At 42.0% G+C, this 22,299-nt stretch overlaps 1 protein-coding gene across 9 annotated transcripts in view; it reads left to right on the forward strand.

Moving 5' to 3' along the window:
• The window catches only part of ADD1 (adducin 1), a 92,912-nt gene that overhangs the window by 12,972 nt on the left and 57,641 nt on the right, over positions 1-22,299 (forward strand). For all 9 annotated transcript variants that reach the window (XM_010384383.2, XM_010384389.2, XM_010384390.2 and 6 more), the window contains exon 2: positions 21,241-21,455. In XM_010384383.2, coding sequence (XP_010382685.1) covers positions 21,261-21,455 — 195 coding nt within the window. In that variant the 5' untranslated portion in view covers positions 21,241-21,260. The remainder of the gene's footprint in view (positions 1-21,240; positions 21,456-22,299) is intronic.

A 22,299-nucleotide genomic window follows, 5' to 3' on the forward strand; every position in this document is an offset into this window, starting at 1 on the left:
TAGGCTAGTCTCAAACTCCGGGACTCAAGTGATCTGCCTGCCTCAGTCTCCCAGAGTGTTAGGATTACAAGCGTGAGCCACGATTGGGCATGGTGGTGCATGCCTGTGATCCTAGCTACTTGGAAATTATTTCACACAAGTTCTTTAAAAAAAAAAAAAAAAAAAATAGAGACGGATCTCACTATTATGTTGCCCAGGCTGGTCTTGAATTCCTGGGCTCAAGTATCCTCCCACCTCAGCCTTCCAAAGTGCTAGAATTACAGGCATGAGCCACCACTCCCAACCTTCACCTAAGTTCTTGAAAGATAATTTTACTTGATATAGAAATCCAGATTGACAGTTATTTCTTTCCAGCATTTTGGAGTTATCCTACTGTTCTCTACTTTTGTTGTTTCTGTTGGCAAGTTTGGCAGTAGTCAGTTTGTTATTCCTTTGTAGGTGATCTGTCTTTTCTTTCTGGCTTCTGTTAGAAGTTTCTTTTCTTTATTTTGGCCTTGGCTATTCTGCATATTCATTACAATGTGTGTAAGGTATGAATTTATCTTTATTTATTTTGCTTGGTTTTTGTAGATTCATGTCTTTCAGCTCTGGGAAGTTGTCAGCCATTTTCTCTTGGAATATTTACCCTTCCCTATTTATTATTTCTGCATGTAACTCAAGTAAATGGTTCCTAGACTGTTTTGTTTTTTGTTTTTTGTTTCCCTAAGATAGAGTCTTGCTCTGTTGCCCAGGCTGGAGTGCTCTGGCGTGAACTCTGCTCACTGCAACCTCCCCCTCCTGGGTTCAAGTGATTTTCCCATCTCAGACTCCCAAGTCGCTGGGACTACAAGTGTGCACCACCACATCTGGCTAATTTTTGTATTTTTAATAGAGACGGGGTTTCACTATGTCAGCCAGTCTGGTCTCAAACTCCTGACCTCAGGTGGTCCGCCCAGCTCAGCCTCCCAAAGTGCTGGAATTACAGGTTTGAGCCATCACACCCAGCCAACTTTTTTATTCTATTGTTTTTTATATTTTATTTTTTTTGAGATGGAATCTCGCTTTGTTGCCCAGCCTGGAGTGCAGTGGTGGGATCTCAGGCCACTGCAACCTTCACCTTCCGGGTTCAAGCAATTCTCCTGCCTCAGCCTCCTGAGTAGCTGGGACTATAGGTGTGTGCTACCACGCCCGGCTAATTTTTTGTATTTTTAGTAGAGACAGGGTTTCACCGTGTTAGCCAGGATGGTCTCGAACTCCTGACCTCGTGATCCACCTGTCTCGGCCTCCCAAAGTGCTGGGATTACAGGCATGAGCCACCGCGCCCGGCCCTTATTCTGTTATTTATATCTCTTCTTTCATATTTTGCATCTCTTTTTCTCCTTGTACTGGTTTCTGGGTAATTTTTTCTTTTTTTCTTTCTTTTTTTTTTTTGAGATGGAGTCTTGCTCTGTCGCCCAGGCTGGAGTGCAGTGATTTGATCTTGGCTTACTACAAGCTCCGCCTCCCGGGTTCATGCCATTTTCCTGTCTCAGCCTCCCGAGCAGCTGGGCCTACAGGCGCCCGCCACCACGCCTGGCTAATTTTTTTGTATTTTTAGTGGAGACGGGGTTTCACAGTGTTAACCAGGATGGTCTCGATCTCCTGACCTCGTGATCTGCCTACCTCAGCCTCCCAAAGTGCTGGGATTACAGGCGTGAGCCACTGCACCTGGCCAGGGTAATTTTTTCAAAGCTATGTTTTAGTTCACAGATTCCTCTTTGTGTCTAAGCTGTTATTCATTTTTTGACCTAAAAATTCAATTTAAAGTTTTTTTTTATTCTAAAAATTAGCAGGCATGGTGGTGCTCCTGTAGTCTAAGTCTCAGCTACTCAAGAGGCTGAAGCTAGAGAATCACTTGAGCCCCGGAGTTTGAGACCAATGTGGGCAAATCGAAACACCGTCTCTACATAAAATACAAAAATTAGCTGGGCATGATGGGGTGCACTTGTGGTCCCAGCTACTCAGGAGGCTGAGGTGGGAGGATCGCTTGAGCCCAGGAGGCAGAGGTTGCAGTGAGCTGAGATTGTACCACTGCACTCCAACCTGGGTGACACAGCGAGACCCTGTCTCACAGAGAAAATCTGAGTGGTAGGGATTTTCAAGTATTTGTGTTAGTTGAGGTCTCCAAATGGAAATAGTGATTGGGAACTAGTTTAAAACAAAAGGTGTATTCAGTGTGAGGTTGGTTCCAAAGTGCACAGTTTGACAGCCCAGGGAGCGAGTGAGGTGTGTTGTTGGTGTTTTCCATGATACAGGGGAACTGACTCCAGTGTGGCCAGCATACAAGACTTTGGTAAAATCATTACTTTGTTCTGGAACTCGATTTTAGCATCTGTGAAATGACTGGGTGACTTCTAAAGTTCCTTCTGGGGCAGAAAATACATGCTTCTAAGGTTCTGTCTCATTGCTTTTTTTTTATTATCATAATGTAATAATTTAATAAGCATTTATTTAAGATCTGTGTTCAGAGCATTATGTTAGGAGTATTGGAAGTAAAGCATTGTAATAGCTCTTGCCTTCAGTAAGCTCGCAGTCTGGCAGTTGGATTAAAAAAATGACCATACGCAGCAGTGATACAGCCTCTAAGAGGGAACTCTACTATGTGGTAGAGAGATGTGTCCCCCTGCAAATACCAGGAAAGACCGTTAATTATTGTCCAATACAGAATGATGTTCTGGTGTCCTTTTTAGAGAGATTCAGTCAGTCTTTAAAGATAATGCTGTTGCTGCTACTGCTAATAATAATAATGATAGCTACCACTTACTGAGTGTTTACTATGTACCTTGTACTAAACACTTGACATAAGTTGACTCATTTAATCTTAAACCAAGGAAGTAGATAATGATTCTCATTTTACAGATGAAGAAACTGAAATAGAGAGAGATGAAGAAATGTGCCTAAGGTTACATAGTTTAGTGAACTGGGATGAGAACCTGGGTTGTCTGGCCTTAGAGTTATAAACCATAGATAGGAGTTGAGCACATTTATTAATCAGCATTGCGAGGCTAATGGAATTTTGATAAAGACCCAAACCAGGTTATTTTCTGCACCAGCAATACTAGACATACTGTGGAAATATAAACAGGATAGGGTGCATTAAAGTTCACTCGCATTTGTTCAGTTAGACAGATGGTTGATTTATCTTTCGTTGCTTCACTCAGAGTCATTTTCAAAACCACACCCAAGGCCAGGCAGTGGCTCATGCCTGTATTCCTAGCAGTTTGAGAAGCTGAGGTCAGAGGATCACTTGAAGCCAGGAGTTTGAGACCAACCTTGTCCATGTAGTGAGACCATGGCTCAACAAACAATGAATAATAAACATATTTACTATCATGGGAGATCTGTGTTGCAGACATTGTGCTAGGCATTTTACATTTATTAGTTCTAATTGCCCCAACAACCTGGGAACATATGACCGAGTGTATTTTACTACAAATGTGGAAACTGACGTACAGAAGACAATAAGCCTATGAAGTGATAGTAGGGCATTGCTGGTACAAAGTCAAAACCTGCCTCTTTGGACCCTGCGCCTCTTTGTCTGTGGGGAGAAGGGATTGTTGATGATGTGATAGCTAGAAAACATATCATTCATCAGCATAAATCCCAGGTGGATTAAAAAGAAATGTTTAAAATTATAGAGGCACTGTGGAGACAAAGCAAAATAAAATGTTTATCAGAGATAACGCCTTAACATTTTCTTGGTACATTTTATTAGATGTGTGCTTGGGAAGGAATAATAACTTTCTTTTTAAAAGCAGAAGAAATCACAAAGGAAAAGGTTTGTTGACCTAAATATGCAAAATGTTAAAATATTTTCTTATTGAAAAATAAAATTATAGAAGATAATAATCTGAGAATGACAAATATGATAAAAGGGTCAATACCTGTACCATTTTTTTTTCAGATGTGTGTGTAGAAATAAATACATGAAGATCTCAACAGATATGTGGACAAAGGAAATAATAGACTATGGGAAATTTTATTTTTATTATTTTATTTTATTTTATTTTATTTTTTTGAGATGGAGTTTCGCTCTGTCACCCAGGCTGGAGTGCAGTGGCCGGATCTCAGCTCACTGCAAGCTCCGCCTCCCGGGCTCACGCCATTCTCCTGGCTCAGCCTCCCGAGTAGCTGGGACTACAGGCGCCTGCCACCTCGCCCGGCTAGTTTTTTGTAGTTTTTAGTAGAGACGGGGTTTCACCGTGTTTGCCAGGATGGTCTTGATCTCCTGACCTCGTGATCCGCCCGTCTCAGCCTCCCAAAGTGCTGGGATTACAGGCTTGAGCCACCGCGCCCGGCCGGGAAATTTTAAATGTAAATAAGCATATAAAAAAATTCATGCTCACCAACTGAGAGAAATGTCAAATAAAGTAGACATTTCTACACTCCAGCCTCGGCGACATTGAGACCGTGTCTGAAAAAAGCCAAAACAAAGCAGACATTTCCCATCTACCAAAACAGAGAAATTTTAGTGATAGCCTCTGCTTCCTTTTCAGAGTATGTAAGCCAAAAACGAAGTGAAACTTTTTATTTAATCCTTGCCCATTTTGGAGGTTTTCTTTACTGTAATTTTTCCTTTCCACTGTCAGGCTTACCCTTCACGCAGTTACCACTTTAGACACATTGTTTACCACCATTTCATTTAGCAGCCGCGTTATTCATAAGATCACTTTATGATGGCATACTTTTCCATCTTACTGTTTTATAATTATTAAATGATTCCCCTGGTATTGTTCCTTTGTTTTTTTTTGTTTTTTTTTTTTTTCAGGGGAAACATTCTCAGGTTAGTACTGTTAATCCCTCCTTACGTGTTTAATTAGATTATAGAGTGTTGGTTTTTTCCTTCCTTATAAAATCTTACGTAGAGTTTTCTATACTGTGTCCAGTCAACCTGTGCTTCCTGACTTAGCTGAGTCTTCCTGCAGTCTTTATGGGGTTTCACTGTAGTACCAGGCTCACTTAGTTACAACTTCCCTGAGGTCTAGAAATCTCCTTTTCTTTCTTTTCTTATTGTCCTACCTCTGGGAGTTGTTTATGTGAGCTTTAGTCTCCAAATCTAGCCATCAAGAGGCAGACATAGTAGTAACTTTTGCTTTATCAACGTTGGGAATTGACGTAATTCTTGGAAACATAAGACCTTCTTAATTCAGAGATACAAAACCCCATTTGATATGCAGATTGTCCATTTGCAGTCTAGAATTTCCTTGTGAGTGGCGAACTTGTGAGTGAAATTTGGAGTGTTTTAGTTTGCCGCTGTCCCCCAAGGGTGTCTTCAGTGGGATGTCAGTTGTGATTGAATGAAGCAAAGCAAAGGTTTTTCTTAGTCATATGCCTTTAGAAACCAAACTTAGATTAGCATTGTTAGTCCAAAATGTTAGATCTGGAAATGTATTTGTTCTTTAATATGTATTAATTGAGAGACTATTATGGTGACAGCTCTGTGAATATAGTAGTGAATAAGACAGACAAGTTTCTTGTCCTCTTGGGAGTTTTATTATACTGGGGGAGATAGTTTATTTCTGACAGTAATACTAAGAGTTAACACTTAAGTACTTCCTATTTATCAGCCACTTACTCTAAGCATTTTACATGCATTAACCTGTTATTAAACTCATAATTCACATGTGGAAACTTCCACCAGAGAAGTTAAGAAATGTTGCCAAGGTTACAGAGTCAGTGAGTGACTGAGCTGGAGTTTGAACTCAGGCAGTCTAGCTCCAGAGTCTGTGCCCTGATAGTGATAAGTGCTTTGAAGGGTAAGAAAACACAAAAAGTCCAGGGTGATTTGAGAGAGCTGGGAGTGGGGACTATTCTAAATAGGGTGGGCAGGGAAGCAGACTTCAAAATTTAGAGGTGAAATTTGACCGGCAGCCAAACTGATAAGGACTAAAGCATTCAGAGTAGCAGGAATAAATTATTTGTTCTGGGCAGAGAGGACAGCAAGTACAAAGACTGAGGCAGGAAGGGACTGGGGGTGTTTGAGGACAGAAGGGAAACTGGTGTGTCTGGGAGATGGTGAGCAAGGGAGCGTGGGGGCTGGGGGCCAAACTGGGAAGGCCCTTGCATGTTGGGGTCAAGAGTGCAGATTTTATTCTAGGGGCTGTGGGAAGCCATTGAACTCTTGGCCCCAAGTGGTCCTTGGCCTCCCAAAGTGCTGGGATTAGAGGCATGAACTACCACTGCCAAATTAAGTAGGGTGTGACATTTAAATATAGTAATACCTTTATGGAGAATGAATTATTAAGAGTTTACGAGTTTAGAAGCAGAGAGACAAGACTAGAGATTGAGTCTTATTTTGAATAAGTTAGGTTTGAGTGGACTTTAAATATTCAAACAGATGTTTTGTCGCCATTTGGACATGCATGTTTGGACTTGGAAGAGTTTAGGGCTAGAGATAAAAATTTGGGGTCCATTAGTGTATATAAATCTGTGGTTCTCAACTCTTGAGTGCACATTTGACTCACCTTTAAAAATGCTGATGCCCAGGCTCCATTCCTAGAGATTCAGATTCCGTGGGTCTGGGTTTGGGTCTAGCCATGGTTTGTTTTAAAGCTATCTAGGTCACTCTAATGTATGGCGAGGGCTGAGAACCACTGGTGGAGGTGGTGTTTAGAGCCAAGGATGAACCTGGATCAGTGTAATCCTTTAAGGCAAACTTGTCCAACCTGTGGCCCACGTGTGGCCCAGGACAGCTTTGAATGCAGCCTAACACAAATTTGTAAACTTTCTTAAAACACTATGAGATTTAAGTTCATCAACTATCGTTAGTGTTAGTGTATTTTATGTGTGGCCCGAGACAGTTCTTCTTCCAGAGTGGCCCACGGAAGCCAAAAGATTGGACACCCCTGGCTTAAGGCAATGGGATAACTAGGGAAGAGAAGCAGCTCAGGGTACTGGGCACCCCAGCAGGTAGAAGTTGGATAAAAGAGGTAGAACAGCAAGGGAGAGTCCCAGCAGTAGCTGGAGAGGTAGGAAGAAAACCAGAAACTGATGTCTGAAAACCAGAAGAGGACAGTGATTCCTGAAAGTGGGAGCAGCTGTGCCAGATGTTGCTGAGAGCTAGTAAAGTGAATGCGGTCAGAAGGAATTGAAACCAGCGTCACTGAGGAGTGGGTCTCAGAGGTTCAAACCAGGGTTTTAGGAGCTATGGATTCAAATCCTACCCCTGCCACTAGTTTTCTATGTAAAATTAAACAGGATGCTCAACTCTTAGCTTCTTTTTATCTTTGCTTATTTACCAAAATGTGACTGAACTATCTCAATGCTTAAAGAAAGGAGATGATAAACAGACAGCTTTATTCCCCTCTCCCATTCCCAGACAAAAGCCAGTTCTTACCTGGGGTTTTGACTCTAGCTTTCTCTCTGCCTGGAATGCCTTTCTGGATATATGGATATATGGCCACCTGGCCCAGTGCTCTCACCACCTGTTTGTCTATGAGTCCTTCCTCAGCTGTCCCCTTCTCTGGGAGCTTTCCTCTGCTCTTCGTACTTAATGATGTGACTCACCTCCCCACCTGGTGGACTCCCAGTTCCCTACCCATAGCACTTGTCGCCTTCTAACAGACTGTGTGATTTGCTTATGTATCATGTTTACTGCCTGGCCTCCCTGCAGGAATGTAAGAAATCTTTGTTTTGTTCATTGATGTCCCCCAAGAATCTGGATTGCTGAGCAGTGCCTGGTCTGTAGCAGCCTCACAGTTGGTGCTTGGTAGATACTTGGTGACTGAGTGCTGACTCCATGACAGTGATTGTCATCCTTTGACTCTGCTCCATTGCTTTTGAAAAGTTGCATGGGATCGGCCACTTCTCTCCATGACCCAACTGTAGAGACTTCTAAAGTGTGGCCTCTCCCCTCTACCTCTGTACTGTCATGCCTATTGAAATGACTCCATTTTGGTGCCATATAAGTAAGAACTAATACGTATGTATGCAATTTGAATCATAATTTTCCTTTGTTTAAATTTATGTTTGGCCTTTTTTTGCCATTTGTGGCAATTAAGACTTTTCATGATTTTCCCTTCCAAATATCACTTGGAATTTTCATGTTATTATTTTAATTTTTTTGAGACAGAGCTTCACTCTATCACCCAGGCTAGAGTGCAGTGGCATGATCGTGGCCCACTACAGCCTCTTCTGGGTTCAAGTGATCCTCTCACCTCAGCCTCCCGAGTAGCTGGGACTACAGGTGCATGCCACCATGCCCATCTAATTTTTGTATTTTGTTTGTTTGTGTTTGTAGAGATAGGGTTCTGCCATATTGCTCAGGCTAGTCTCAGACTCTGGGGTGAAGCGATCTGCCCGCTTCTGCCTCCCAAGGTGCTGGGATTACACTTGTGAGCCACTGTACCAGGCTTTACTTGGAATTTTTAAAGACTTCAGAAATTATTTGAATGTTAGTATAGGAAAGTGGTAGTGATAATTAGAAGCAAATTACATATATGAGAAACAGTATTTAATATATTTTGGAAACCAAGTGTTATGACAGGGATCAGAAATTTTCAGTTGTCACTGACAGTAAAAATCATTGCAAGAAGCAGTTTGGTGCTGTGGAAAGTTCATAGTCTTGGAAGCCAGGATACTTGGTTCTTAGGTTTGTTCAGTAATCTTAGCCACCCTACAGTGAGTGTCTGCTGTCTGCCAAACACTCTAAATGATTTCCAGACAGCATTTTTGATTTTACAGTATCACTCATGGTTGCCATTACTACACCTTGTTTTTTTGTTTTGTTTTGTTTTGTTTTTTGTTTTCTAAGACATAGGGTCTCACCGTGTTGCCCAGGCTGATCTCAAACTCCTGGGCTGAAGTGATCCTCTTGCCTCAGCCTCCCAAGTAGCTGTGAGTACAGGCATGAGTCACTGTGCCTGGCTACTTCAGCCTGTTTATAGATTGAAATACTGAGTTCCAGAGAAAAGATAAGCAAGAAAGAAAAGATTCTGTTCTGATATGAACAGAATCATTTTGGAGACCATGTGGGGCACATTTAACCCCCATACATTGTCAACTAGAGAGTTTGGTTAATTTACTATCTCTACCTTAAGGTAAGATACAATCTCCGAGGACCTACATTTTATGACCTGTGAGATCAGGATAAGGCTATCCTGCTAAAACACTTAAATAACAGAATTTATAGCCGGGCGTGGTGGCTCATGCCTATAATCCTATCTCTTTGGGAGGCCGAGGCGGGCAGATTGCCTGAGTTCAGGAGTTCGAGAACAGCCTGGGCAACATGGTGAAACTCCATCTCTACTAAAATACAAAAAATTAGCTGGGCGTGGTGGCGTGTGCCTGTAGTCCCAGCTATTTGGGAGGCTGAGACAGGTGAATTGCTTGAACCCGGGAGGCGGAGCTAGCCGTGAGCCAAGATCCTGTGTGCCATTGCTCCACCCTGGGCCACAGAGCGAGACTCCGTCTCAAAAAAAAAAAAAAAGAATTTATATTGTAAAATATAAAACTTTAAACAAATGTTTGGTATCATTATGCTGCTGAAAATACAGTGTTCCAACAGTGTCCTCTGTTCATTTTATACCCACAGTGATGCTTATTATTTTATTTATTCGAATGCATCTGAGATGCCAAGCTCAGGAGATTTTTGGAGTCCTGCTCTGTGTGCCCGTCTGCCAGGTGGCCCTACACTCATGAGCACTCTTAGGTGTTTACACTTCCTTCCCCTTTCTGGTCAGGGTCCCTGGCTCCCTGTGGAGTCTCCTCTCCAGGAGGTGGGGTGGGAGCTGATGCCTGCAGGGAATGGGGGGCCTATTGCTCTCAGTGATGCTTATTATTTTATGTTCTTAATGGTTTGAGTTTTTGTTTTTTTTAAGAGATGGGGTCTTGCTTTGTTGCCTGGCTGGACTTTAACTCCCGGGCCCCATTGTGCCTCACTTGTTTCATTTTTCAAATTTTATTATTTTGAAAATTTACGTTTTATAAATCTTTAAAAATGTATGTGTGTGTGTATCTATGAACAATAAAGGATCTCCTGGTCATCTCTGTCCCTATCCACCCAGCTCCCTCTTCTTCCTTACAAGTAAATCACCATTGTAAGTTTCTTGTATATTCTTCCTGCATTTCTTTATGCAAATACAAGCAAATGTGAATATTTTTCTTATTCTCTTCCTTCCCCCCACAAAAGGTACCATACACACACTATTTTCTCTTGTTTTTTTTTTTTTTTTTTTTTTTCTGCCTAACAGTATTTCCTTGTTTTTGTGAAGACCAGACCGTCTAAAATTTTGTGTACTCATAATTACTTGATAGCATAAAGACTTTCAAGTCTCCATCAGCTGACATAATTAATTTTCAATGAACATACCTTTGGCAAGTGTTCTTAGGCTTATTTTTGTGATTTTAAATGCTTCCTGCCTAGCTCTAAAAGGAAAACCTGGCACCATCTTCAGAAGTTTCAGAGTTAATGAAGTATCTCGTGTTTCAGCCTTTGCGTGTACAGAATAAATATATTTTTCTCAGTACACTTACCCATTGTGGTGTTCTCAGTTTATGAGCCCTTACGATAATTTTCAAAGCTTTCTTTTATCATTTGTCTTCCAGATAAACCAGCTACTTCACAACTAGGAACTTTTAGTTGTTGATTATTAAATTCTGTCAAAACTGCCTGTTTTTTTGTGGTCAGTATTTTAATCTGCCTTATCTGCAATCCTGCCAGACTTCCCCACCTTCTCCTTCCCTCTAGAAAAGTAAAATCCAACTCAAACCATTATTTAGCAAACCACTCTCACAGAGTAAAATTCAGAAAAAAATTTTGTTTCAATAAAAAGATTTTGAAAGATTTAATCACTTCAACAAAAGTATAGTTAAAAAATTAAAATATTATATTAATTGAAGGACAGTAACAGTATAATGAGGGAGCAAAAATAGAGAAAGCAGCTGACATTGCCAGAAGATAAGTCGAGTTCTGCTTTTTCCCACATGTGGATTGTTCAGGACATGTGGCTCAGAATATGTGAATTAGTATAGTAACTACAGCAGGGTCTCTCTTGGGTTCTGTTATTTGCTTAAGTGCGAGCTAGCAGATATATAAAATTATTTCTCCTAGATTTCTCTCCTGAAATCTTAACTGCAGTCTGCTTTGTGGAATTTCTTCTTGAAAAAACTTGTTTAAGAGTATACTGATTGATATTTGTTCATGGGCCATCTGAAAATTCTGGATGTTTTATTTTATTTATTTCATTTCATTTTTTTTGAGACAGTCTCCCTCTGTCCCCCAGGCTGGAGTGCAGTAGCACGATCTTGGCTTACTGCAAACCTTTGCCTCTCAGGTTCAAGCAGTTCTCCTGCCTCAGCCTCCGGAATAGCTGGGACTGTAGGCACGCACCATTGCACCTAATTTTTTTTTTTTTTTTTTTTTTTTAGTAGAGATGGGGTTTCACCATGTTGGCCAGGCTGGTCTCGAAGTCCTGACCTCAGGTGATCTGTCTGCCTTGGCCTCCCAGAGTGCTGAGATGACAGGCGTGAGCCTCTGTGCCTGGCCTGGAGGTTATTTTAAATAGTATTTTTGGGGGGAATGAAAACAAATTTTGTGAAAATTAGTAATACAGAATGATTTTGTGTTTTTTTTTTTATCATTCATTCATTTACCAAATATTTATTGAGGCCTGTTCTGTGCTGAATGGTGGGGAGATGGTGCTGCACTAGACAGAAGAACCCCAGTGTGCCTGCTAGCTCTTCCCGTGTTTACATTTTGATTTTCTGTGCTGCAGTACAGTAGATGAGCTTGGCATTGAGAGTAAGTAGTCTTGGATTTAGGTTTTGAAAAAGCCAGCTATTTATTTGTTGTGAGACCTCTGGAACTTAAAACTGTGAGCCAGGCACACCTGTAATCCCAATACTTTGGGAAGCCAAGGTGGGTGGATTGCTTGAGCCCAGGAGTTCAAGACCAGCCTGGGAAACTTGGCGAAACCCCATCTCTACAAAAAATACAATAATTTTCTGGGCATGGTGGCATGCCCCTGTAGTCCCAAGCTACTCAGGAGGCTGAGATGGGAGGATCACTTGAGCCCAGGAGACGGAGGTTGTAGTGAGCCCAGATCACACCACTGCACTCCAGCCTGGATGACAGAGCAAGACCCAGTTTGAAAAAGAAAGAAAACCCACAAAAACACTGAGTCAGTCTTTGATCTGCACATGGAGGCATCTTGTTAGGGTGGTTGGGATTAATTAGTGTGTGTGAGAACATTGTTCTCTGCAGTGGTCTTCATAGTGTCCTTATACAATTCATGGTCACTTTTCTGGATCCCTCGCATTTTCTAGCTGCATTTTCCTCAACTGGGTTTGGGAAAAATTAGGTCTGGAGTTTGGGAGGGGAGCTGTTTTTACTTTACAGGAGAGGTAACTCCATACGTGTTGAAGTTTTACAGGAGTGAGTGAAATCAACCTCTGATTTTTGGCTCAGTACTGACCCTTGGACTGGAGAGTCCTGTTGTCAGCAACAAGAACACAGTTTAATGAGAAGCAATTAGGAGTGCAGTCTCCAAACCACAGTCTTAATTTCAAATTCTTGCTTCTCCTCTTACTGCTTTCTCAACCTTAAGCAAGTAACTGGAATATCTCTCATAATATACCATAGGATTAATTAATGCTGTAGTTAAAAGAAAAACACCAGCTATATAATTGTATAAAAGACTTAATAAAATGTGGACGATTTAGGCTGGGAAGCCGTTAACTATCCATTCATCATTAAAGAGCGAGGAAGCAAGAGGACCCACTTGAGTAGGCTGGGACACTTTGCTGTGGTTCAGTTTTACGTTTTGCTTTTGTTTCTAATTGGAGACATCCTGATTGTCAATGTGAAGTGGAGGGAGGAGGAGGAGCTCTGGAGCCAGGCAGCCCGAGTTCAGACTCCAGCAACCCCATTGTTGACTGGCTGCTTAACTGTGTCATGCCTTATCTGCAGAAAAAATGAGTTAATACACACATAGTAAACAGTGATAACTTCAGCTGTGATTATTTGAAAGGTACCTTTTGAGCAGCTTCTTCTGCAAGAGGACATCCAGAGACACAGGAATAGAAATGATCCGATCAGAGTAATTAAAGGCTTTTACTGAGCTTTGAGGTCCCAAACAGGGCACATTCAGTCAGCCTAAAGCTGTGAAGAAGAACCTTCAACATAAGGTAGGTGTTCTCTTTTAGGGTAGTGGAGAACCGCGTCATTAGGCTAGTACTGTAAGCAGTGCGGTGTTAGAACTTACTACATTTGTGCTGTTTGATTTGGGAGATAGTGCCAGATGTTGGGCTCCCTCCTGCCAGTAGATAACGGGGATTTCCTTTGCGTTGGCTGGTGCTGCAGCCTTCCAATATTGCAGGTTTCCAAGTGTTTGTAATGAATTTCTGGCCAGGGTGTCCATGTCTCTTCTGCTCAGGGTGCTGGCCAGGGTGTGTGCTGACTGCTACACTGTTCCAGCCCTCTGACTGGATTTAGTCATCAGTGTTGGAGCCCCCAAGTCTGCTTACAATCTCGCTACTCTTTCCAGCGAAGTCTCCACCTTCTGTTTCACTGCCTATTTCCTGACCATGCAGTTTCATTTTGGATGCAGACCTCGTGGAGCCCTTTGTCCGAGGGAAGTTAGATGTTCCTTGTAGCAAATACCTTACTTCAGGAATAAACAGAGTCTCAGTTGAGCCCCTGCTATGTATAAAACACTCCCCCAGGGCCTTTGTACAAACATGAGTTAGAAATGTATTGTTCCTGTATTTCACAGGCCCACAGACCAGTGATGGAGCAAGCATGTACCCAGATAATTTATCCGCATATGATTTGGTCCTGTTTGAAAGTGGCCATGGGAGAGGTGGGAATGGTGTATGTTGACACACAGGAGGTCAGGTGCCAGGCTTCGGGCATGGGGAACCTTCATAGAGCAGGAAGCATTTGAGTTGGATATTGACAATGAGTGGGGGCTGAAAGGTTTAGAATAGAGAGAATAGTTAAATTAGGTCATTAAAAATGTGTGGAACACCTGCTGGGTGCCAGACACTGTGTGTAAAATCAGAGGAAGGTTGACTGCACTCACTCTGCTGTCTCTTCTGTGCTACTCCCTAAAGCTCAACAGGTGTTTATTCACCAGGTGACTGCTGCCTTCTCCAAGCCACCTGGCAGACACATATTTTCCTCTGAAATCATCTCTGTGAAGCTTTCCTGACAGCCCCTCTGTATGAGTTTCCCAGGGCTGCTGTAACAAAGTGCCACAGACCAGGGGCTTAAACAACAGTAATGTGTCATCTCACAGTGCTGGAGGCTGGAAGTCTAAGATCAGGGTGTGGGCAGGGCTGGTTCCTCCCGAGACTGAAGGAAAATGGGCCCCATCCTCTCTCTAGCTCGGTAGTTGGCAGTCCTTGGCATTCCTTGGCTTGAGGAAGCACTGCCTCAACCTCTGCCTTCATCTACACTTAGTTCTCCCTGTGTGTGTCTCTTTGTCCACATTTTCCATTTTATAAGGACATAAGTCATTTTGGATTAGGTCTGCCTTGTGGACCCCATCTTAATGAATTATATCTGTAGCGACCCTATTTCCAAATAAGGGCATATTCTGTAGAACTCTGGGGGTTAGGGCTTCAACATGTGAATTTTGGAGAGTGGACACAATTCAACTCATAACATCCTCTCTCACTTCTTTCTACCTCCCACACATGGACACTTTTCCCCTGCTGATATACTGTAAGTAGAGTTCTGTCATGCACTAAGAGAATTTTGTCTGTCATCTGCTACTCTTTGTATTTTTTAATCTCTGGTGCCTTGCATGTAATGTGGAAAGTGTCTCCAGTGCAAATATATTGTGTGTCAGGAGTTAGTAGAAATAAGGGAAGATACTGTAGAGATCACCCCTCTTCTTAGTCTCCTATTGACAATTCCAAAGGCTCTCTGGAGTTGGGTGCCAGGTTGCCAAGGCACTAGCAGGGGATACCACTTTCATTATCTCCTGACTTTTTTCCCACGGAGCAGTAATTCATTATTAGCTGACAATCAAAGAGCATTCTAATGGACAAGATCCTTTGGGTCCTCTAGCAGGCCTTTTTCACTTGGCTCTCTTCTTCCTTGTTTCAGCCTTAGGTTTTCATGTTCCAGCTTTAGGGACTCAAAAGTAAATCATGTGAATGCTGGGAATAGTTACCATTACCAAAGATGTCTGTGCCAGAAGGGAGATGCCAATAAATAATTGAATCTGTCCAAAAGTTTCAGAATTCCCTCATTATATATTTTAGAGAAGCAAACATTTGTCTGGTTTCTGACCTGAGATTTAGTTACACGTTAATAAAGATGGATCATCCTGGGGCTGCAGTACGTCTGCTAAGAAAAATATTCCAGCGTACCGTACTTTGTTATTTCCGGGTCAGTAAATAATGTACTAGGCAGAGTGGTGTTTTCTGGGACATTAGAAAAGGGATGTTATTTGGACTAAATAGTGCTGTTCCGTCAGGATTTTCTTCAATGCCATTTAGCAAACCAACTGTCCTTAGTCTGTCCAGCTAGCAAAAATTTGTGTGATGCAACAGGGTACTTTACGGTTTTCACACTTCAAATATCACATGAGGGGTTCTTCACCAGGCACCTGGAACCCAGTCTAGCAAAATTAGAGGAAAGGCCCTAAGGAGATTTATCTCTGTTAAGAGAAAAAGTTAACATTTTCAGGCTAAATAGTTGAATCTACTAAAGATAACAAATAATGTCTACTATCTCAACCCACCAAAGATTGAAGAGTGTTAGGATTGTCATTTGTGTTTTTTTGTGGGGTAGTTGAATAAAATTGGGCAGTTAAAATTTTCAGTTCCATGTACCTCCTAAACAAAAATCAAAATAAGTAGTTTGTGAAGTGACTGCAGACAAAATAGGAACTGTGCTGCATTCTGGTTTTTGTAAACAGATGACATTTTCTTTCTTTTTCTTTTCTTTTCTCTTTTCTTTTCCTTTCCTTTCCTTTTTCCTTTTTCCTTTTTCCTTTCCTTTGCTTTCTTCTTTCCTCTCTTCTCTTTCTTTCTCTTTCTTTTTCTCTTCCTCTTCCTCTTTCTCTCTTTTCTTTCTTTCTTTCTTTCTGCAGGAGTCTAACTCTGTCGCCCAGGCTGGAGTGCAGTGGTGCGATCTTGGCTCACTGCAATCTCCGCCTCCTGGGTTCACACCATTCTCTCGCCTCAGCCTCCCAAGTAGCTGGGACTACCTGTGCCCGCCACCAGGCCCGGCTATTTTTTTGTATTTTTAGTAGAGATGGGGTTTCACCGTGTTAGCCAGGATGGTCTCGATCTCCTGACCTCGTGATCCCCCTCCTTGGCCTCCCAAAGTGCTGGGATTACAGGCGTGAGCCACCGTGCCTGGCCAACAGATAACGTTTTCTAACCAGGCACATGCCATCCAATTTACCTGTCGATCATACCAAAAGCAGCAGAACTGAAGGGGAAAAATGATTGTTAAACACATTGAATTGCTTTTATGTCATTTAAGATAGTTGGTGTAAGTGTCTTGACTTTTTAAATTTGGAAACATTAAATAAAAATGGAAATAAATTTTTTAAAAAGGGATGTTAATCTTAGATAGCTGTTCATCCTGATCTCAGTAGTATTAGTCTGAAAAAGCATGCTGAAATATCTTCATCTGAAGGCAGGCAGAGACCAGCTCATGTAAGGTCTGGAGGTGCTTTCTTCTGAGAGCAAGAAGAATCATGGAGCGTTTCAAACACAAACGAAGTAGACAGCACAGTGTGATGAGTCCTGCACCAATCTTCATCCAGCATCAGTGATCAGCTCATGGCTAGTCTTGTGTAACTTCACTTCCCCTTCCCCCCACATACGTTTTCGGCGCATTTCAGATGTTATTTTATCCAGAAACATTTCTGTATCTAATATAATCATAATAATACTACACCTAAAATGTAAAACTAATTTCTTAATGCCATCAAAATCTAGCTAGTGTTCAAATTTCTAGTTGTCTCAAATGTCACTTTTAGATTTTTATTTTACAGTTTGTTTCAACCAGGATCCTACTGAGGTCCACATATTAGTTCTCAGATTTTAAGCGGAGGAGTGAGTGACGTGATCTGACTTACATTAAAATTCTCTAGGGCCAAATTTTAGAGAATGGATTGCTGTGGGAGTTGTTAAGAGGCTGGAAGTAGAGAAACCAATTAGGAGGCCGTTGAGTGTCCAGGGAGGTGAGTGATGACGACTTGGATTTGAGTGACATCTGGGGGGATGGGAGATGTGGAGGAAGTAGATGTCACTTGGGCAGGTCATACTTATTTGTCATGGTTCATCCAGACTTTTGTTTTCTGTTGTCTGTGTTTATTTGAAAATATTGTTCCCAAAGATTTCGTTAATTTAACTGTCACTATATTGTTGATGGTGAAACCTTAAAATGTATTACATAAGTAAAATTAAAGCAACATTATAGAATACTGAGATAAAGAAACATTCATCCGTACTTTAATCAACTTACTCAAATTTATTCCAACTTATTTGCCATTATATCATCTTGCCAGTGTATAATTACAGCATTACATAATAGAATAAGAAATATAGTTTTCCCCTTAATATGTTTTATACTCTTTTATCTGTATTATGCTAAAGAGTCTCTATAGTTACATGATATTGTATTGAGCAGATTTTAATGTTTATGTTACATTTATTTATTTGAGACAGTGTCTTGCTCTGTCACCCAGGCTGGAGTTTAGTGGTGCCTTCATGGCTCTCTGCAACCTTGACCTCCCAGCTCAAGTGATCCTCTCTCCTCAGCCTCCTGAGTAGCTGGGACTACAGGCGTGTGCCATCACTCCTGGCTAATTTTTTTGATGTTTTTGTTGAGATGCAGTCCTTACTATGTAAGCTAGGCAGCTTTGAACTCCCGGGCTCAAGTGATCCTCCTGCCTCAGCTTCTCAAAGTGCTGGGATTACAAGGCATGAGCCCCCACACCTGACCTGTTCCTACTTTTAAAATTATTTTATTTTATTAGTTTAAATTTATTTTAAGATACTACGAAAAATGTTCCAGAAGTTTGTTTATTTATTTATTTTTTTTTTGAGACAGAGTCTCCCTGTGTCGCCCAGGCTGGAGTGCAGTGGCGCGATCTCGGCTCACTGCAAGCTCCGCCTCCCGGGTTCCCGCCATTCTCCCGCCTCAGCCTCCGAGTAGCTGGGACTACAGGCGCCCGCCACCGCGCCCGGCTAGTTTTTTGTATTTTTAGTAGAGACGGGGTTTCACCGTGTTAGCCAGGAGGGTCTCGATCTCCTGACCTCGTGATCCACCCGCCTCGGTCTCCCAAAGTGCTGGGATTACAGGCTTGAGCCACCGCGCCCGGCCCAGAAGTTTGTTTTTTGCATATTTTTCCCTTTCTCTCTCTCTCAACTTTTTGATTAATTTTTTTTTTTTTTTTTTTTTTTTTAAGACGGAGTCTTACTCTGTTTGGGCTGGAATGCAGCAGTATGACTCAGCTCATTGCAACCTTTGCCTCCCGGGTTCAAGTAATTCTTGTACGTCAGCCTCCTGAGGAGCTGAGATTACAGGCGCGCACCCCCACGCCCAGCTAATTTTTGTATTTTTAGTGGAAACGGGGTTTCAGCATGTTGCCCAGGCTGGTCTCAATCTCCTGAGCTCAGGCATCCACTTGCCTCAGCCTCCCAGAGTGCCAGGATTACAGACATGTGCCACTATGCCCAGCAAATAATAATTTCTTTGTAGAGATTTTACTTGAAAATGAAGTTGATGAAACCTGAAGCCATAATTTATAAAAATGAAAGACAGGTTTGTACTTCAAAGTAGAATTGTGCTTAATCTTGATAATTGGGCTCAGAATGTGTATACTTTGATTTTGATTTAAGTTTATAGACTTCCTTATTGGAATGGAGCATGTATATACCTGGCGTGCAGTCTTTATCTTATCCCATTCACACAGCAATTTGTAACTAGGGGAAAGTAATACCTGCTTTATCTCAAATATGTTGTTTTTACAAAGATTCCTATCTTTCAGTATCTTCTGGGAACCAGGAAATAGCTATAGTTACCTCTAAAATATATCCCTCATATCCTTATTTACCGATGAAGATGGTTTACAATTGGGACTCAATGATTTTCTTTGGTCTTTTTTTTTGAAACACTGAAGCAGAACATTTTTATTGTTGGCTCAGAATGTTCAGCTTCAATTACATCTGATGAAATATTGCCAGATAACTTTTGTTTTGTTCTTTGGTCATTCTTTCGGAAGGTTTACAATAAATGGATTGAGTAGCCAGATTAAATTAAACAATTTAAAGGATATAAATAGAGAAGAGTAAGTTTCAGAGATTCCACTTAGGCTGGGCTCATGCCTGTAATCCCAGCACTGTGGAAGTCCAAGGCAGGAGGATCACTTGAGCCCAGGAGTTTGAGACCAGCCCGGGCAACATAGTGAGACCTCATCTCTACCAAAGAACTAAAAAAAAGTAGCCAGATGTGGCGATGTGGGCCTGTAGTCTCAGCTATTTAGGAGCCTGAGGCAGCAGGATTGCTTGAGCCCAGAAGTTCCAGGCTGTAGTGAGCTATGATTGCACCACTGTATTCCAGCCTGGGTGGCAGAATGAGGCTCTGTCTCAAAAACAAAGAGAAAAAAGAGTCCACTGAGGTCGTTAGTTCATTTATTTTGTTTTGATGTTTAGTTCCCAGTTGTTTTCATGTTTTGCCTTTAAGTTCTTGAAGTAGTGGTTGGGCGTGGTGGCTCATGCCTGAAATCCCAGCACTTTGGAAGGCCTAGGCGGGCGGATCACCTGAGGTCAGGAGTTCGAGACCAGCCTGGCCAACATGGTGAAACTCCGTCTCTACTAAAAATACAAAAATTTACCCAGGTGTGGTGGCACGCGCCTATAATCATAGCTACTCGGGAGGCTGAGGCAGGAGAGAATCACTTGAACCTGGGAGGCAGAGGTTGCAGTGAGCCGAGATCATGCCATTGCACTCCAGCCTGAGCGACAGAGTGAGACTGTCTCAAAAAAATAATAAATTAAAAAAAAGAAAAAAAGAAATACTGCCACTTTAAGCATATTTTTATCTTTCACATTTAGAACAGAAATATCAAATTGATCTTTTTTTAAACAAAAAAAGCTAATTTCTTCAGCTGATTCTTTGGCTGTTGGTTCCACAATAAAAATATCTTTTTTGCCTAACAAGCTCTACTCTATAGGCTTGCTGTCCAAAGTGTGGTTCAAGTTCAGCAGCATTGGTATCACTTGGGAATTGATGAGCCATGCAGAATTTCAGGCCCCACTCCAGACCTAATGAATCTTAATTTGTGTACTAATTTAATTCCCAGGTGGTTCATATGCACATTTGAAAGCTAACAGGGCGTGGTGGCTCATGCCTGTAATCCCAGCACTTTGGAAGGCCAAGGTGAGAGGATTGCTTGAGGCCAGGAGTTTGAGACCAGTCTGTGCAACTCAGGGATACCCCCATCTCCACAAAACTTTTTTTTTTAATTAGCCAGGCATGGCGGTGCACGCTGGTAGTCCCAGCTGCTTGGGAGGCTGAGGTGGAAGGATCACTTGAGCCTGGGAGGTTGAGGTTGCAATGAGCTGTGACTGGGCCACTGCCCTCCAGCCTTGGTGGCAGAACAAGACCCTGTTCCCCTGTCCCCGAGAAAAGAATGTAATGTCAGTAGCCGTATTCACATAATTTTAAATTTGAGCCATCTTGGCATGTTATGTTATTAACAAACTGAGCATCTTGACATTGCCAGTACCTGCAATGAAAGGAGCTGTTAGGGAGGAACATTTACCATTATGTGAGTTGTGTGTGAGCGGCTTCTATTCTGTTGATCTGTTTGGGGGATCCTTTGCAAAAGCACTGCTGGTACCTTATGGGGAAAAAAATCAGAAATCAAGTTCTTTTGGAATAAACTGTGCAGATCTTGTCTGTATGGGACAAATCATGTCTGTAAAGAATCACGTGGTCAAAAGTTTACTGTTTAGTTCTTTTTGGATTTTTCAGAGGACTTAATTGCTTTGTTAGATTGTTCTCTTGTTCTCTTCTTTGGAACAATGGCTAGGACAAAACATGCCATTGGTTAGTGGGAGGGTGGGAGGTGGTTGATCAGCCATGTGCCTCTGAGGCCACAAAGAAGCCTCACAGGTCATGGTTTCCACTGTCAGTTGGTCATTGCATCCTCCTGTTGAAGGTTGTGTTTACCAAGCTCATGTGCTCATCATGAAACACTGTTAGACATTGATTTGAAAACAATAATTTCTTTTATTTTGATTCTGTAGGAACCTAGAAAGATTGTACAATGAATGGGGATTCTCGTGCCGCGGTGGTGACCTCACCACCCCCGACCACAGCTCCTCACAAGGAGAGGTACTTCGACCGGGTGGATGAGAACAACCCAGAGTACTTGAGGGAGAGGAACATGGCACCAGACCTTCGCCAAGACTTCAACATGATGGAGCAAAAGAAAAGGGTGTCCATGATTCTGCAAAGCCCTGTAAGAAGAGAAATCTTTTCTCTGACCAGATGTTATCTTTCCTTTTCTCATACTTCAGGTCTTATGCCCTCTTGTATAAGTGGCATAGTTCATTGATCTTATCACAGGAAATCAGTGCCTTGAGTATATGTATATGGTTGTTGAAAGAATTCAGTTTAGTTCATGTTATCAGACAACATAAATGAAAGATCTTCAGTGTCGTAAAGGATAGGAAGTGTTAATTTCTCCTTTTTACTCTTGTGACTTTTCCAGAGGGTCTCTATATATTGGGGCAATTTTAAAATTACAATTTAAAAAATACCTAGCTTAGGCTGGGTGCGTTGGCTCACGCTTGTAATCCCAGCACTTTGGGAGGCCGAGGTGGGTGGATCACTTGAGGTCAGGAGTTCGAGACCAGGCTGGCCATCATGGTGAAACCCTGTCTCCATTAAAAATACGAAAATTGGCCAGGCGTGGTGGCCCATGCCTGTAATCCCAGCACTTTGGGAGGCCAAGACAGGTGGATCACGAGGTCAGGAGATTGAGACCATCCTGGCTAACACGGTGAAACCCTGTGTCTACTAAAAATGCAAAAAAAAAAATTAGCCAGGCGTGGTGGTGGATGCCTGTAGTCCCAGTGACTCGGGAGGCTGAGGCAGGAGAATGGCATGAACCCCGGGAGACAGAGCTTGCAGTGAGCCGAGATTGTGCCACTACACTCCAGCCTGGGCAACTGAGTGAGACTCCGTCTCAAATAAATAAATAAAAACTGAGTGAGACTCCGTCTCAAATAAATAAATAAATAGATAGATAGATAAATAAATAAATAAAAATACAAAAATTAGCCTGGCGTGGTGGCGCATGC

The sequence above is a fragment of the Rhinopithecus roxellana genome, chromosome 2 (genome assembly GCF_007565055.1).
Source record: "Rhinopithecus roxellana isolate Shanxi Qingling chromosome 2, ASM756505v1, whole genome shotgun sequence".
Classification (NCBI taxonomy): Eukaryota; Metazoa; Chordata; class Mammalia; order Primates; family Cercopithecidae; genus Rhinopithecus; species Rhinopithecus roxellana.